General features: G+C 47.7%; 1 protein-coding gene across 9 annotated transcripts in view; it reads left to right on the top strand.

Moving 5' to 3' along the window:
* Positions 1 to 17,863, top strand: part of PPARA (peroxisome proliferator activated receptor alpha) — a 65,314-nt gene that overhangs the window by 33,118 nt on the left and 14,333 nt on the right. For all 9 annotated transcript variants that reach the window (XR_006819599.1, XR_006819600.1, XM_046011253.1 and 6 more), the window contains exons 3-6: positions 5,369 to 5,615; positions 14,586 to 14,746; positions 15,897 to 16,035; positions 16,835 to 17,037. Coding sequence is in view for 7 of the 9 variants with exons in the window: in XM_046011253.1 (XP_045867209.1) it covers positions 5,408 to 5,615; positions 14,586 to 14,746; positions 15,897 to 16,035; positions 16,835 to 17,037 (711 nt within the window). In the remaining 2 variants the exon portion in view is untranslated. The remainder of the gene's footprint in view (positions 1 to 5,368; positions 5,616 to 14,585; positions 14,747 to 15,896; positions 16,036 to 16,834; positions 17,038 to 17,863) is intronic.

The following is a 17,863-nucleotide window of genomic DNA, read 5'->3' as shown; positions in this document are numbered from 1 at the left end:
CCGGTTTCAGGAAAATGGGAAGCTTGCCGAGTTCGAAGTGAAGAGAGATTCCATCACACAGTGTGAACTGTGTGCGAAACTGGCAGGAGTGTTCTTGGAAGTGTTCGGGAACATTCTTCTTTGCGTGTTTTTCTTTGTTTAAAGATCTATTTATTTTAGAGAGAGAAAGAGAGAGAGCTTGAGTGGGAGGGGCAGAGGGAGAGGGAATCTCAGGCAGACTCCGTGCTGAGTGGGGAGCCTTAGCTCGATCCCACGACCCTGCGATGATGGCCTGAGCTGATACCAAGAGCCAGAGGCTCAACCGACTGTCCGCCTGATGCTTCATTGGAAGCCACATTGGACTCCTCAGCCATTTTTCTTTCCTTTATTTATTTGACAGAGAGAAAGACGCACAGCGAGAGAGGAACACAAGCAGGGAGAGTGGAGAGGGAGAAGCAGTGCCCCCGCCAAACAGGGAGCCCGATGTGGGGCTTGATCCCAGGACTCTGGATCATGACCGGAGCAGAATGCAGACACCCAACGACCAACCGAGCCACCCAGGCGCCCTTCCTCAGCCGTTTTCACACACCAAATTCTTTTGATTACAAAATGCTGATGCCTTAGGCGTCCTTGGGGGAAGATCTTAGATGTCCCCAGATAACTGTGTGGCACGCACACTACTCCTAATTACCCCGCCTTTGGCTTAATTCATTAAAACACCCAGTCGCGGGCTCCCTTCCCACTGCCACACTCTGGTGCTGTCCTCTCTGCTTCAGAGTCTGTCGAAGGCATTTTCTGTCCTGACTTTGGGAGCACGTTAATCATTAGGCAGACAGCAGTGGTTAATCAGTTTCTATGAACTTCGGGCACCACGTGAAGGTACAGAGGGCTTTGTACCGTTTCTCTGTTTATTTTGAAATGTTATTTTAAATGCTAGTCCAACAAATTCAGCCGAAGCCTCTAAATATTAAAGATCTAAAAGGTATACAGGAGAGTGTAAAGCATCTGACAAGGCCGTGAGTGGCAGTTGGTGGAACATGGAAAAGCTCCTTGTCTGAGAGTTCCCTTCCCTGCCGTGTCGGTGCTACTCCTCTGACGGAAATTCCATCCTCCTACCCTTCCACAACCCAGCAAAGTCTTATCGGACTTAATTTCACAACAGAAAATGTAAATCGCTTCTATGGGTGGCATTAGTAAGCACATTAAGTATAATGTGAGGGGCTTTGACGGTGTGATAAGTCAGGGTTGCTGACAGAAAGATAAGGAGCAGCGAAGTCAAAGTTCCGTGTTTGTCACTATGTGTCCGGACCCTTTCGGGTCAAATACAAGGACTGAGGAGGGGGGAGTTCAAGCCCAGCACCCACTGTTCTTTCTCTTGAGTATCTGATCCCATAACATATAAAACCGTCTTGATAGTTGGGACAATATCGACCTGTTATTTAATGTTAATTTCAGAAAATATTTACAAAGGGCCGTGCAGGTCTGAGAAACTCCATTAGCAATGTAATGGCACAGAGATGGGTCTGACACAGTCACGGCCCCAGGAGCCGACAGGGACGTGAGTCCTCCTTGGTCCTTGATTCCAAGCATGTGACGAAATGAAAGTCCTTCACTTTTTCCTCAAAGCACCCATTTTATGTTAGCACAGAACGTCTCCCACATCCTCTGTCGTTTCTAAGGTGGAGAGTTAAGCTGCTCCTGCATTCCCACCTTCACCCCAAGGCCTCTCTCTCGGGGTAAAGGGGCTGGTGGCTGGCAGCCCCGCTCCCTCCTCCCCGTTTGACACAAGCTCGTTCCTGCCGACTGGGAGCCTTGTTCCTCTCTAGACTTACTCTCCCTCTTGCCCGCTTTGTTTTTAAGTCTTGGTGGTTCTGCTTCGCCGGGCAAATTTCTGATCACTTTCCCAGCGCAGAACCACACTGCCTTCTGATCTAGATACCCTTACGATCTGTTGTCTTTGGACACACCGGGTCTGCCCGTGCCGTCTGGGTGACGGCAGGCCCCACTTGCTAACACAGAGCCGGGGGGGTCCTCGTAGACTCTCACCGAATTACTGCTGGGGGAACCCGCAGGGGCACATGCTGTACCCATCGTAGCTAAGCACTGGAAACAGAAACCGGATCCCCTCTGCACCATAAGGATTGTGCGAGAACTGTGGATACAGGGATTAGCAAAACACATTCTCTGCCCTTAAGACAGACGTGAAACGTTCTCACACTGCATGTAATTAGGGCTCTGTCAGAATCGGGCCGAGGTGCTGCAGGGGAACCTGGAGGAGGGTATGCTGAGCCCCGCTTGGCTTCACAGAGTAAGAGCTCATCCTGCCATTAGCAGCTCATTTTAGCCTAATCTTTTAAAAAGTCACACCACCTAAGAGTTGGTGATTTGGAAAACACGATATGGTAAGGTTGTGGGTCACTATTAAAATCCATCCAGCGCTTCTCCTGCCCTCAGGGACACAGAATGGTAATAGGACCTACGTTTCCTTCTTTCTGTCCCTTTCTCTTCTTTCCTTCCTTATTTCTTGTCATTTCTTTCTTTCTTCTTCTTCTTTTTAACCTTCTATAGATTTTTCACATTCTGCTCAAAGGAATATTCTGATGGGTAAATGCTTGACTGAGACCCAAAAGGAGAATTCAGAGTTTCAGAAATAACGAGATGCAGCTCTAACATTTAAATTGGGCAGGAAGGGAAAGATGTGTTGAGAGAGAACCCGGCAGGCCTCGGGTTGGGGAAGGAACTCCAAGACTGCACAGAACATACGTCTTAATGGGAGCTGGGTGGGGAGCTCCGCTGCCTTTTTCCCGGGCTCTCGGCCCCCGTGGAAGCCTCCCTGCATGAGGAAACTGAAGACCCAGCGGCGTGCTGCTGGCGTGCTCTGCTTTTCCTCCAGCCGTTCGTCTCGCCTCCTTGGCCAGATGGGCGCAGCTGAGAAAAGAGATCAGTCTGTTGCGCCCGTCTGTCCCTCCGGAGTACCGGGGGCGGAGGACACAGTAACCGGCGCCTGGTTTGTTCTCCTCGAGGAACGGGGCAGTGGCCGTGCCATGTGGACTTTAGAGCCAGACTTCCTGTGATAATTCTGCTGCTGGAGCAGCAGCCACAGCGACGGGGGGAGGGCCGGGAGCCAAGGCACACCGGGAGCCACAGGGCAGGTGGAGTGGGGTGTGTGCCCGGCCGCCTCAGCTCTCTACCTGGGGACGCCTTCAAAGGGAGCCCTGCCTTATCTGCTCCAGCCGGAAGCAAGAAAGGGCCGGTGTGTTCAGTGATCTGTGCAAACGCCAGGCCTCTGGCGGTTCAGGACAGTGTTGCCTCACTGTGCGGACGGACTTTATCTTGTTAGCTCCTCATGAACAGCAGGACCGACGTTCCCCTAAATAAATCTCAGGTGTGCTTTAAAAGCAACGGAAAAGTAAAATGGTAAGAGTATTCTAACTCCCCGAGTGTGATGACGAGGAAACGAACGTCATTTTGTAGTCAAAGCTCAGTTCTTCCAGCTGCGACTCTCCTGGTTGGAAGAGAGAATGTTTGCAGGGAAAAAACCGCCGTCCACGCACGTTTTCCCTCGCAGCACTGGGAGCCCGAGGAGAAGGGGGTCCCAGCCCCACTGACCTCACAGCCTCTGCCCAGCTCTCTGGTACTAGGCTAAACTTCACAGTTAATATTTTACTTTAGTGACTGCGGTTGTTAACCTTTTGTTTGTGGTGAAAAATAGTTTAAATCATACTTACCCTACTGTCTTGCTTGTCGTTTGAAGAAACCTGCCTTCAGATATAACGCAGACTAAAACACGATAGAAGAAAATGCACAGAGCCGTCGCCTGCTTATGGAAACATAGATTACACAGAAAGTCTTTTAAGTCCTATGAAAGGCTAACGGCTCCCTTTTATTTTTCCTGTGTGTTATTATCAACCATGAGAGCTTACTGTCTGAATTCTAAGCAGGAGATGTGACTTCCACAAAAATGTGTGACTTGTACCCATTTTGCATTTCTAAAGGAAGTCAAAACCTCCCTTCATTTTTCCACTTAAAAATGTTTCCTTGAAGCAGAGCTGAACTGTGAACATGTTTTAGAAGAGCACGTTCCGCGGATTTGCTCTGGAATAGTATTCTCACTCAGCTGAGAGAGCCTGGTGTCCTGTGGTCACCATGTGATGGCAGCGCCTCAAGGTCAGCCCTGGCTGTGGTCGGCTTGTACCTCCTTCGGTCCTCTCGGTGCTGCGAGCCGTGGGCTTCACTGAAACTGCTTCAGATGGGAAAGCAGTCCCAGAAGCGAAATGTCACTGGGCCATGCATGACTGCCAGGCCAGAGATGGACCTGGCGCGGGACCTCAGGAGGACAGAGATGGGAGGCCAATTCAGGCAGCTGGACCTGCCACACACCTGTGCACCTGGGCACGCATGCCCCTGGTGTCTCTTTTTGTGTCTCCCATGTTGCTCTTCGTAGGACACCAATCAGATCGCTCGGAGCCGGCTTTAAAGACCCTCGTCTTAAATTAGGGGCCTCTTCAAGACCCTCTCTCCAAATAAAGCCACGTTCTGAGGTCCTGGGGTGAGGATTCCAGCATAGGGATTTGGGGGACACAGTTCAGCTCATAACAGTACCCACCTGGAGAGCGTTCTGCTGTTTGCCAGCTGAAACAGTGTAGCTTTGTCAGACACTCACATAGTTGGGTTTTTTAAACTCTACGATGTACCGGTAAGTGTGCAATCATTTATTAAGGAACACCTGCATGAGTTACCCGGGGTACAAGGAGAACATAGACTATCACACCAGGGTGTGTGCTGATGGCTTGTCCCTCCTGCTCTCTCTGCACCCTGCGCTGAGCCACACGGGCCTGCGCGTTCCTAGAAGGCTTCCATTGTGGGGCTTTTGCACGCACTGTTCACTGGAACATTCTCCCCCAGGACCTCTGTGCAGCGCACCCTGTCAGGTTCTACTGTCCCCAGCTCAGCCAGGCAGTGTCCCCCTGTAAGGCAGCGTCCATCCTCATCTGCTCTCACTGTGTTGTCGGGGCGCCGGTAGACATTCAGTCCCCACGTGTATTCATTTATTTGCTGTCTGTGTCCCCACTGAAACCAGTGCTCTAGGCAAGCAGGGACTTTGTGTCCGCGGCCACTTCTGTCCAGTCAGACACCGTGTGTCAACACACTGTGCACTCGATAGCAAGTGACTGATTCTCACAGGATCGGCTTTGTCTCCTAAACATGTCATGTTGAAAGATTTCCACTTTCCGAGCGTGCTCATCAGGAGGCATGCCGAGAAAGGGTGGTCAGCGCTGTCCCTTCTTAGATTATGAATTCAGTGGGTCCTCATGGGTACAGGAGGTTTTCAAGGAAGGAAAAGTGTTCCTCTGTGTTTGACTCACTGGCTACTTCTCTCTCCTCCCAGGCTGGGCCTCAGCTATATTTCCAGAACCCTCTCGTCAAGATGGTAGACACAGAAACCCCGATTTGCCCCCTCTCCCCACTCGAGGCTGACGATCTGGAAAGCCCATTATCTGAAGAATTTCTACAAGAAATGGGAAACATCCAAGAGATTTCTCAATCCATCGGCGAGGACAGTTCTGGAAGCTTCAGTTTCGCGGAATACCAGTATTTAGGAAGCGGCCCGGGATCAGACGGATCTGTTATCACGGGTAAGTGTGCTGTATCCTACAGCGCTTTCTTTAGGTAAGTTTTTTGTTGTTTGTTTTGTTTTGCTTTCCTGCAGAGAAAAGTGTTCGCTTTAGCTGGCAAAGAAGTAGTCCCGTCTTTGTGCCGTGAACCGTTGAGACATGGATAGAGCATGACACTGAGTCCACTGGCCTGGGGGCCTTTCAGGAGACACTGTGAGACACACAGCATGCCTGCTTTTAAAAGCCACACGCAAATCAAATAACGCTTGAAATTCAGTTAAGGCAGTCGGCTACATTTCTAAAAAAGTCTGAGTTTCTATTTCTTCAAAGCAGAGGCTCCTATTATAATAAAAAGGATGTTTTTTTTTTAAATCTGGAAATGTATATGAACCACCTCCCTATTTTCTGCACTGCATCAGGAACTGCAGGAAAGGCGTGCCTGGGGGGCTCAGTCGGTGAAGCGTCCGACTCTTGGTTTCGGCCCGGGTCACGATCTCAGGGTCCTGAGAACGAGTCCCACGTGGGGCTCCACGTGCTCCGCGGAGTCTGCTGGAGATTCTCTCTCTCCCCCTGCTCCTCCCTCTGCTCGTGCACTCTCGCTCTCAAATAAATAAATATAATCTTAAAAAAGAAAACCCTGCAACTAGTATCAATGGGGCAGATGCAAAGAAATAAAACCTGGGGTCCATCCACGTAGCCTCTGGTGTCGCAGAGAAGAAACGGCGGACCCCACCATCCTTCCAGCAGCACTGATGCCAGCCCGGGGACCTGCGGTATGAACCGTGCCCTCATCGGACAAGCCTCCCATGCGTCGAGTACTTAACCCAGAGCACTTTTCTGCCAACTGTCTTCTTGCCAATTCCCGTGCCAGGAAGATGGCTTTCATGACAGTGTGCTGACTTTGGTGACAGCGGGAGCCGTGTGCGCTGATAAAGCCTCCGTAGAGAGCGTAGTGGGAGGTGCCTGCGCTCTCAACCCAGTAGGCCCACTGGGGACAGACACTGTTAAAAAGGAGACATGCAGATGGGTGCACGTGGCAGCCGTATTTGGGATAGCGCCTGCGGCGTGGTGCCCCACGTGGTGGGGACAAATAGGAAGCGGGGGAAGCAGACTGTGAAAGCTTCCTGCTGCAGAGTTCTTCATCATAACTTAAAAGAATTAGCTCCACCTGTCTCCACTTGAATCCACGTAAAAAGCATGAAGATAAACAAAGAATGAAAATAAGCTTGACGATATATTCCGTACACTTCAATGCGTGTGAGGTCTCCAACACCAAACAGTGCCGAATGTAGTCGGTAGGTCCATGCCACATCTGGGAAAGCTCGTGCCAGCTTTACGATGTTGGTGCCCTGCCGAGAGGCAGGTGGGAGTGGGGAGAGGGTCCTGCCGGGACTTCAAACAGAAGGCATGAAGCGGTAAGATGAAACGTTACCATTTGTAAATCTGGGCAGCAGGTGTCCTTCTGTATATTTCTCTATATGTTTGAGGTGCTTTAACGAAAAATAAAAGCAGCAGGAAAGAGCATTCCTGGAAGAAGGAGAAAGCACCTTGTGCACAGCGTCACACAATCCTCGTAAAGTCTCAGTGAGAAGACCATTGTCGTTTTACAAGTGGAAATAAACTCATAGCTATGAGGTAACGTGGCCCGGGCACGTATCTAGAAAAAGACCGTGCCAGGACCCGAACCTGTGCCCCTCAGCTGGCTCTGAAGCCGAGTTCTTCATAAGAACATCCCTTTGGCAGCAGTGTCCTCGACCCAGCAAGTCAGGGACTGCACGATCCATGTGAGACCGTGGGGAGATGACGCGTTATCGGACTCTGTTGCCTTCCTGGCTGGACAGCCTTTGTAGTGACCCCAACAGATCTTTATAAATGATTCACTTTTTTTTTAAAGATTTTTTTTTTTAAGATTTATGTCTTTACTTATTTGAGAGAAAGAGATACAGAGAGAGCATAAGCAGGGGGAGCGGCAGAGGAGAGGGGGAAGCAGACCCCTCAGCTGAGCTGGGAGCCCAACGTGGGGCTCGATTCCAGGACCTGGAGGTCATGAACTGAGCTGAAGGCAGATGCTTAGCCATCTGAGCCACCGAGACACCCCAGTGGTTTGCATTTTGACTGTCTTTTTCATGACTTGTTATTGAGGGAGTGAGCTTTGAGGGAAAGGAGCAAGCGTCCAGGGTGATGGGAGCTTCCAGAAACAGCAAGGGAGGCAAGCAAGGAAAAGCCTCTGGGGTGTGGGATCACCTTCAGTGCCTCAGTAGGTCGCCACATGGCTGACCTGTGCTAGTGGCCGGGACAGTGACAGCCCAGGCTCCGGGGCACCATGGTAGCTAGTGCATGTGTCTTGTCTACCTGAATCCCAAGAACAATGTTTGAGCTCGTTGTTCTGTTTATTTGAGGAAAGAGGAAGAGAGACAGACCCCAGGACACTGGGACATGCTGAAGATGACAAGCCCAGGGTCAAACCCAGCTCTCAACCCCACCACATTGTAGACACGGAGCCTACTGGCCAGTTGTTTTCACATACTATTTGTGGTTATACTGACTATCCGAAATTTTTTTTCTTCAGGATTTGAGAAAATTTATTTGTGTCTATGTTTCCTTTTTTTTTTTTTTTAATTAAAAGAAGGCAGATCCCCCCTTTGGAAAACATGTCGTTCATTTTATAACGAAAGATTCGGGGATAGGCTTTCTTTTAGGTCACACATGCTCTTGAGGGCGTTCTCAAATAAGGAACTTGTGCGAGCAGGGTGGGTGTGTAGTTGTAGAACCCCTGGAAAGCTCTGTTCTAGCCATGGATGGAAAGAGTGTGCAGACATCCACCTTCTCTGGGAAGATAGAGTCCACAGCGGCTGCTCTGCCTGGATTTTCTCTCTCCCAAGTCCTCACCCTCAAACAGGAGGGATCCGAAGTTACGTTCTTCCATTTGTTGCAAGGTGGTGTTTTAGGTCGTTTTCAAGAACGATAATCTAAAATATATTCCTAAGCCATCTGAAAGCTCTGACATATAAGACCTGGAAATGTCGTGTAAACTAGCCTCGTGGTCCATATGCTCCCATCAAAAGCCACACCAGACCCAAGTCCATGGGCAGACATATGCTTTGCATCTAAATAAAGTAAGAGCAAGGGTTTGGGGGGAGAGAGTTCCATCCTGGTCTTCAACCAATTCCAAGGAACTTTGTGGCAAAAACAGAAGAGGGGGAACTTATAAAAAGTGATCACATTGAAATGGATGCGACACACACCCCTGACCCTGGGCCCCTGGCCTTCTAGACCCTGGGTGTGTGGTCAGCTTCCCCTCACTGTTGTGGTTGATCCTTTTCGTCATTTGGCATCATCTCTCGCTTCTTAAAATCTTGCTTTGTTTCCTTCCCAGGTTCTCCAGGGCTGGTGGGACTAGCTAATTTGAGATAAGATTACCGCTCCTTTGTAAATTAGATTTTTCCATCCCTCGGTGGTATTTCTGCATTATGTAAATTGCTCCCATGGAAGGGCCGTCTATAAAATGTATTCACTTTAAACTTTACACCCAGGAGAACAGATGGGCAAGACTGCTTGCGAGGCCAATCTTTCTCCCCCGATTTTCCTTCGCAACTTTATGGCATACAGTAAACTGCACGTAGTTAACGTGTACAATTTGATGTGTATACACACATTTTGAGTGTGAGACCATCACCACAATGAAAACAGTGACCAAACCCTCCAAATTTATTTGTGCTCTTTTATAAACCCTCTTCCCCACCCCTCGGTCTCCCTCCCTCCGCTGAGCAACACACCAATCTTTCATTATAGATCTGTCTGTAGCTCCTAGAGTTTTATATAAAAAGAATAATGCGGTAGGTGATCTTTTCAGCTGGCTTCTTTCACTCATCAAAATTCTTTTGAGATTCATTTGCATCGAAGCACATGCCAGAAGATCTGGTTTCTTATGTGTTGTGTGGATACGCACTGTTTCCTTACCCACACGCCTGTCGGTGAACATTTCAGTTGCTTCTGGGTATCAGCTGTTGCAAATGATGCTGCTGAGAACATTCACGTCCAAGTCTCTCTGTGGACGTGTGCTTTTGCTTCTCTCCGCTAAATACCTAAGAGTGAATGGCTGGGACGTAAGGTAGACGTATGTGTGACTTTTAAAAAACTGCCAAAGTCTTTTCCAGAAGAGTATATTACTATTTTTTTTAAGATTTTTTTATTTATTTGACAGAGAGAGAGAGCACGCACAAGCAGAGAGAGAAGCAGGAGGGGGAGAGGGAGAAGCAGACTCCCCACCAAGCAGGGAGCATGATGTGGGGCTCGATCCCAGGAGTCCAGGGTCATGACATGAGCTGAAGGCAGACGCTTAACTGGCTGAGCTACCCAGGCGCCCCTGTAAATATTTTCAATGAAGCATAGTTGACACGCAGTGTTACATCAGCTTCCGGTATACAACACAGTGATTTCACAGTTGCATGCATGACACAGTGCTCTCCACTACGCGCATCAGCATCTGTCGCTGTACAATGTTATCACGAGAGTTCAGACCGTACTTGCAATGCTGTATGTCTCTGCCCTGTGACTTGTTTATGTGACAACTCCAAGCTTGTGCCTCATACGTACACATCTTCTTGGGTGACATTTCTGTTCAAACCTTTTGCCCATTTTTAAATTGAGTGGTTTCCTTGCTTTTGACTTTTGAGAGGTATTCATATATTCTGAATACAAGTATTTTATCAGATGTGTGGTTTCTGGATAGCTTCTCATCTGTGGCTTGTCTTTTCCTTCCCTTAGCAGTGGTTTTCAAAACACAGAAGTCCTTAATGTTGAAGAAGTGCAATTTTTCAGTGTTTTTTTTTCCCCATGGATCCTGCTTTCTGTGTCATAGTTAAGAAATATTTGCCTCACCCAAAGTCACTTTATTCTGTAAGTTTGACATTTTTTAGGTTTTACATTTTTGCCCTAGCTCTACAAAATTTGTCTAGATCTATTGAATTAATTTTCATATATGCCTCAAAACTCATTTCTTTTCTCTCTCTTTTGCATTGGTAATTTTTCTCACAGACTTTATTAAAAAGACTGTTATCTCCACTATACAGCCTTTATATCTTCGTCAAAAATCAATAGGCTTTACCTACCTGGGCCTATTTCAGTTCCATTTGTTTGTCTCATTTGACACCAGGGCCACTAATTTCTGCTTACTGTAGCTGTATAATAAGGCCTGAAGGCAAGTTTCACTAAATTCTCCAACTTTATTCTTCTTTCCTGAAGATGTTTTGGGTGTGCTGGTAGTTTTAGAATCAGTTTTTTAATTTCTACCAAAAAAGCCTGCTGAGTCTGATTGGGATTGCCTTAAGTCAAAAGATCAGTGTGGGGAGAATTGACATCTTACCAACACCAAGCCTTCTGAGCCATGAACTTATTTCCCCTCTTAGATAGCTCTTCATTAATTTCTCTCTGAGGGGGTTAGGGGGTGGCTCAGTCAGTTAAGCGTCTGCCTCCAGCTCAGGTCATGATCCCAGAGTCCTGGGATCCTGCTTGGCAGGGAGTCTGCTTCTCCCTCTGTCTCTCCCCACCACTGGCTTATATGTGCTCTCGCTGTCAAATAAATAAAATCTTCAAAAAATTTTTCTCTCTGCAATGTTTTCTAGTTTTTAGTGTACACATCTTTCATATTTTTGGAGTCAGATTTATTGCCAAGTGATTCATATTTTATAGATTTTTAGAATTTTCTGCACAGGCAATTATGTCATCTGTACATAAAGACAGTTTTACTTCTTCATTTTTAAGCTGGATGCCTTTATTTCTTTTTCTTGCCTTATTACACTGGTTAGAAATCTCCATTATAATGTTGAATAAGGAGACACCCTTGCCTTATTCCTGATCTCAGTCTTTCACCCCTAAGTGTGACAATAACTGTTTTTCATAGATACCCTTTCCTAGATTGAAGAAGTTCTCCTTCCCAGTTTTCTGTGAGTTTTTATCAGAAATTAATGTTGGATTTTGTCAAATACTCTTCCTTCATCTAGTAGGATGATCAAGTGATTTCTTTTTTTACTTGGTTGATACAGCAAATTGTAGTATTTGATTTTCAAAGATTAGGTCAACTTTGTATTCCCGGAATAATCCTATTTTGTCATAATGGATTGTCCTTTCTGTACATGGTGGACTTGTTAAAATTTTGTTAAGAATTTTTGTGTCTTTGTTCATGAAGGATATTGGTTCTAGTTTTCCTGTAAAATCTTTATCTGGTTTTGATATCAGATTAATGCTGGCCTCATGGCATGAGTTAGGAAATACCCCTCCTCTACAGTTTTCTGTATTTCTGTGGAATTGATACTAGTTCTTCCTTAAATGGTTGGTAGATTTCATTTATGAAGCTTTTTTTTTTTCATCTTATTTCTCTCAGTGTTTTCATTTTGGATAGTTTTTTGTTTTTTGTTTCATTTGTTTGTTTGTTTGTTTGCTTTTGCTGTGTCTTCACATTTACTAATCTTTTCTTCTGCAGTGTCTAAGCCGGCTCTGATCCCATCCAGTGTATTTCTCACACTAGGTGGTGTAGTCTTACTCACTAGAAGTGCAATGTGGTGCTTTTCCACCCAGTGTATAGTCTTCCATCCTGCTCCTTGAACGCATTAGGATACAGTCATAGCTTTAATCATCTGTGTTTGTTCAGGTGTAGCCTAACTCTGAAATCGTGATCTGAGCGGAAATCAAGAGTTGCGCTTAACCAACTAAGTCACCCGGGTGCCCCTGTAATTTTTTATTGGATGCCATGCATTGTGAACTTTGTTCATGATGGATATTTTTGTATTCCCATAAATACTTCTGAGTTCTGTTCTGGGACACAGTTAAGTTACTTAGAAAATGTTTGACCTTTTGGGTCCTATGTTAGATGGAACCATAAGTGTGTTAAGTCTGCCCCAATACTGAGGCAAAATCCTTCTGAGTCCCTCACCTGATGCCCTACGGATTCTGAGGCTTTCACCGTGAGAGGGGGTCACAGAACTATATCTAGCCTTGTCAGAGTCCTGGCTGCTGCTCCCCTGCCCTTTCAGGTTGCTACTGGAGTGTCTTTTCTTTCAGGCTCTCTTAGCTGATGGAGCAAAGGGATATGGGTATGTTCTAACCCACGTATACCCATAGGTCCACAAACATTTCTGTATGTCACCATTTGTATCTCTGTTTTTTGCACTGATGCCTGCGGCATGGGCTGTTCTCACCTCTCCCGGCCGATCTGCTCGCTCCTGCTCCCACAGTGAGAGGCCTGGCTCCCATGCCACCATTCCTTCCATTCATGGTCTGTCTCCGGTCTACACACTGGTGGCATCAGGGTGGCTAACCTGTACCCTGTGGGAGCTGCTTTCTCCATGGACACCCCAAGCTGACACGCAGCTCCTTTGCCTTTGGTCTCATAGATGCCACTCATTTCCAAGTTGCCTTGGCTGGGGTCTTCTCCACACCTCCTTCAGGGAAGTCATTCTGTGCATGTGTGACACAGTGAGCTCACTTTGTCACACTCTGCATTCCCCCAGCATCATTCCCCAACCTCCTAAATTTTTATTTGCACACATGAAGGCTCACTCTGTACTGTAAAGTTCTGTGGGTTTTGACAAAGGCATCACGTTGTGTCTTCACCATGATGTTTTCATATGAATTATTTCACCATCTCCAAAAATCTCTGTTTTACGTGGTCACCTGCCTCCCACCCTCCCCCAGCAATTCACCTTTGTGCCAGACCTATGATTCAGCTTCCCCAAAACAGCAGATATTTGGATCGTACAGTTTATAACCCTTCAGACTGGCTTTTCCTTTTTATCCTTTCACCTATCGAAGGGCATCTTGGTTGCTTCTCATTTGGGGAGATTAACACTAAAGCTGATATAGACATTCATGTGTAGGTTTTTGTTTAGTCCTCAGATCACTTGGCTAAATACCTCGGAGTGTAATTCCTTTAAGACTGTTCTGCCAAACTGTCTTCCAGCATGGCTGCACCATTCTGCTTTCCCACGAGCCACAGGCGAGCATTCCTGTTGCTGCACGTCCTCACCAGCATGCGGTGTTGTCAGGGCTTTGTTTGTTTGTTTAATTTAATTTAATTTTTAAAGAGATGTACTTATTTATTTAAGAGAGGAAGAGCATGCATGTGCAGAAGCAGGGGGAGAGGCAGAGAAAGAAGGAGAAGCAGGCTCCCTGTTGAGCAGAGAGCCTGACCCAGGACTCGATCCAAGGACCCTGAGATCATGACCTGAGCCAAAGGCGGACGCTCAGCCCGCTGAGTCCCCCAGGCACCCCAGTGCTTGTCTGTTTGTTTTCGCTAGTCTAGTAGTGCACAGGGATGTCTAATTTTAATTCACAATTTCCCAATGGCAAGTGATACTGATTTGCTACCATTCTTCAGTGAGGCGTCTGTTCAGATCTTCTGCCCGTTTTTATAATTGAGTGGTTTGTTTTATTGTTGAGTTTTAAGACTTTTCTGTGTATTTTGGATACAAGTCTTTTATGAGATGTGTGTGTTGCGAACATTGTCTCCCTGCCCGTGGCTTGTCTTTTTCATTCTCTTGGCAGTGACTTCTGCAGAGCAGAAAGAAGTTTTTAATTTCAAGGAAGTCAGCTTAATTTTTTTTTAATCTTTCGTGGATTGTTGCTTCCGGTGTTGCCCACATGGATTTTTGTCCTGTATTCTGGTGTGATTTACGGAGTTAACATTTGCAGAAGAGTGGAGGGAAGCAAAGTAAAAATTGTGCGTAGGCTGCACCGGGGTCAGGGGTGGCGGGGAGACAGCTGGGCGTGTGGGTCCAGAACCAGGGGCGGCCCAGCCGCTTTGCAGATGTCACCACAGTAACTGGAGGCACACAGGCAGGGGTGGGACAGCCCAGGACAGGGGCCAGCCCAGGCCGGGAGCTCTGCCTACTAGCCCGCGCCTCCTCACATGCAGTTGTGTCCTCTTGAACTTGGCATAGACATCAATGGCAACATTGTCTGGAATGCTCATCGGTCTTTCTCCTCTGTTCTCAGACACCCTCTCACCAGCTTCGAGCCCCTCGTCGGTCACGTACCCGGTGGCGGCCGGTAGTGCTGATGAATCTTCCAGCATAGCCTTGAACATTGAATGTAGGATCTGTGGGGACAAAGCTTCAGGCTACCATTACGGAGTTCACGCGTGTGAAGGCTGTAAGGTACAGTGGACCCCAGCAGGGGAGAGTGTCCCTGCTCGGGACAATGACTGCTTCTTTTTAAACACAGATTTTGATCATCACTAAAAGGATCTGTCGGTCAGCGGTGTCAGGCCCCCACATCGTGCTTTTGAGTGTACACTCTCAGCTTTGGTATTTCAGGTACCTGATACACGCAATGTCTTGTCATCTCAGTGTTCGGTTAAAATCCAAAATCTTCCCCTGTGCATGCTGAGACGGTTTGCTGACTTTGGAAGACACCACAGCCCTTCCTGGTGCGGGCACAACCCACATCCTTGACAGCAGCGGCGCACCTGAGCCCGGGCTGGCCTTGGAGGCCTGGGCTGCGGGGAGAAAGGGCCACACTGCCTTCCGACGGGCAGAATTCTCTCTTCAGCCTCCTCATGCTCCTGGCCTGCTCTGGCCATCCCCACTTTACAGACTTAGAGATCCAGCTGAGGGAAGGCGCCAACCTCCCTCCTGTCCCCCTAGAAATTGCTGTCCCTGCTCCCGCGGGCATTCCAGACCTGCAGGGTGTGAAACAGGCAGGAATAAGTGGGAAGCAAACAGAAAAAGCAACAAAGCAAATACAGAAGCTTCACAACCTTCTAACCATGAACTTGTGAAAGAAGCTACTTGCAGAGTAACTTTTCCCCCAGGGCTGTGCCCGAGTTCCTGTTGTTACATTTTGTTTCTCATGGACTAAATACTAAAGGTTCTTACTGGGTAGAGTTTAAGACAAGCTGTTGTAAAGCGTGAAAGTTCTTTACAAACAGGTGGCTGCCTTTTATGAGTTCATTATAATGTTTGTCTTGAGGGGGCTAGTACTCTCTTACACAGAGATCTGTGCAGTCACAGATCTGGATGTGAGCTGGGGAGGGAAAGCGACAGACACTTGCACAAATTGGGACTAAGTGACTCTGGGAGACGATAACCGTTGTCTTCCTAAGCCAGATGAGGACGTCTTGAAACAACTTTGAATTTTGCCTCATTTTGTTAGTTTTTCGTCTTACGTGTAATGAAATTTAAATTTTTCAGTTTGTCCCAATTAAGTCAGACTTCTTAGAACGATTTTACTAATTTCAGTTCATTTGAAAAGTACAGTAAATGAATGACAAGAAACACCCTCCCCAACCTCGCATCCATCCCACAGGGTTTCTTCCGGCGAACCATCCGGCTGAAGCTGGCCTATGACAGATGTGACCGCAGCTGCAAGATTCAGAAAAAGAACCGGAATAAGTGCCAGTACTGTCGTTTCCACAAGTGCCTTTCGGTCGGGATGTCCCATAACGGTAGGTAAGGTTGTCTAGTGCGCTTCTGCAGCCCGTGCCTCAGCTCACCCCCCTTGTCTGGTCGCCATGGACTGTGTTTTGAATGAATGCGCGGCAGCACGTAGTGCCCAGATCATTTTGCAACCCAGATAGCCTGAGAAGGGAAAAGTATCACGTAGCTGAGACGCAGCAGAGCTCCCAGAATTCCTCTTAGAAACTTCGCACGGTAAGACTTTGACTGAAGGTTTTCAGACCGAATGGAAATCCCCCTGGGATGCCTGCACGGTCACAGCATCCTCACAAAGCACGTGTGTGGCAAGTATCGTTATTCTGAACCCTGCTGTCATTTTAGAACGCGCCAGCGGTGACACGAAGGTAGATCTAAAGTGACTAGTTCCCAGTGGTCGCAGGTCTACCTTCTGGACCAAGCAAAAGGTGTCCCATGAAGTCGCCCTAGGGGTCACTGCCATCTCCTCAAACTAGGGTCAAGTTTGGACCTCATGATAATTAGGTCAATTAGGACAATAAAGGACAATTTTGAACCTTCGACCCATCCTACTGACAAAACAAGTGAGGGCGTCGCCTTGCCTTTTTGCCTCTTGAAGAAGTCCAGAGTTTATGGAGGGTTGGGTTTCATTTTCCTCTCTCTAGAGTAGAGAGAACAGTACAACGTTGACTAGTCCTGACGGGGCGGCTTTGGTTCACAGTTGAATTCTTGGCACACACTCTCCGCCCAGAGACCCGTCCCCTGTCATGCACCCTGATGCTCACCTCTGCTCGCTTCCCGTTCTCTCCCGTGGCCCCCCCTCCCCGCCCCCAGCAATTCGCTTTGGACGAATGCCAAGATCTGAAAAAGCAAAACTAAAAGCGGAAATTCTCACCTGCGAACATGACCCAGAAGATGCAGAAACGGCAGATCTGAAGTCCCTCGCCAAGAGAATTTATGAGGCCTACCTCAAGAACTTCAACATGAACAAGGTCAAGGCCCGGGTCATCCTGGCAGGGAAGGCCAGCAACAACCCGGTATGTGGCCTGGCTGCTGCTTGTTCTCCTGCCTGAGGCGGCCCCTGGCTGCAGGGAGGGGCTGAGGGGACCAAGGTTGGGTGTTGGGAAGGCGGTGTCAGTCCCAGAGACTGCGGATGGAGGCAGCTTGTCAGCAACTCCTAACTTCTGGGCTCGCTCTACCTCAGAGCTCCTAGCAACCAGGCATCATAATGACTCTGTAATTAATACAACAGGGAAAAAAAAAAAGAAAGAAAAGAAAAACTCTGGTTAATAGCTTAGGATCATTTCTTAAGTGCATTTTTTAAAAATCCTCTATTTTTTTTCCTTAAATCTCTATTTTATTTTATTTTTTTATTTTTTTAAGATTTTATTTATTTATTTGACAGACAGAGATCACAAGGAGGCAGAGAGGCAGGCAGATAGAGAGAGAGGTGGAAGCAGAACAGAGACCCCGATATGGGGCTCGATCCTAGGACCCCGGGATCACGACCTGAGCCAAAGGCAGAGGCTTCAACCCACTGAGCCACCCAGGTGCCCCTAAATCTCTATTTTAATGCCAGAAAATGAGAGCATTTTCTTTCACGCAATATGTGTTCTGGCGTCCTTCCCCTAAATCTCTTCTCTCCTCTCAGACCCCCCACCCTGCAGTCCCCCACCCACCCCACTCCTGTTTTTTCAGTGAAAAGGCAAGGACATCTCTGGGCTTAGAAAGGGCTGTTCGTTTACAGAAACTTTGTCTTCTCTGGACAGTTCTGGGCCTTTTCCGAAGTGCACTGCTACCTGCCCCCGACCCCATGGTCCGCTCAGTCTCTGTGTCCATTGCTGAACTGACCTCACAGCTAAT

This window comes from Meles meles, chromosome 7 (assembly GCF_922984935.1).
Source record: "Meles meles chromosome 7, mMelMel3.1 paternal haplotype, whole genome shotgun sequence".
Classification (NCBI taxonomy): Eukaryota; Metazoa; Chordata; class Mammalia; order Carnivora; family Mustelidae; genus Meles; species Meles meles.
This window is presented reverse-complemented; position numbering and strand designations above follow the sequence as displayed.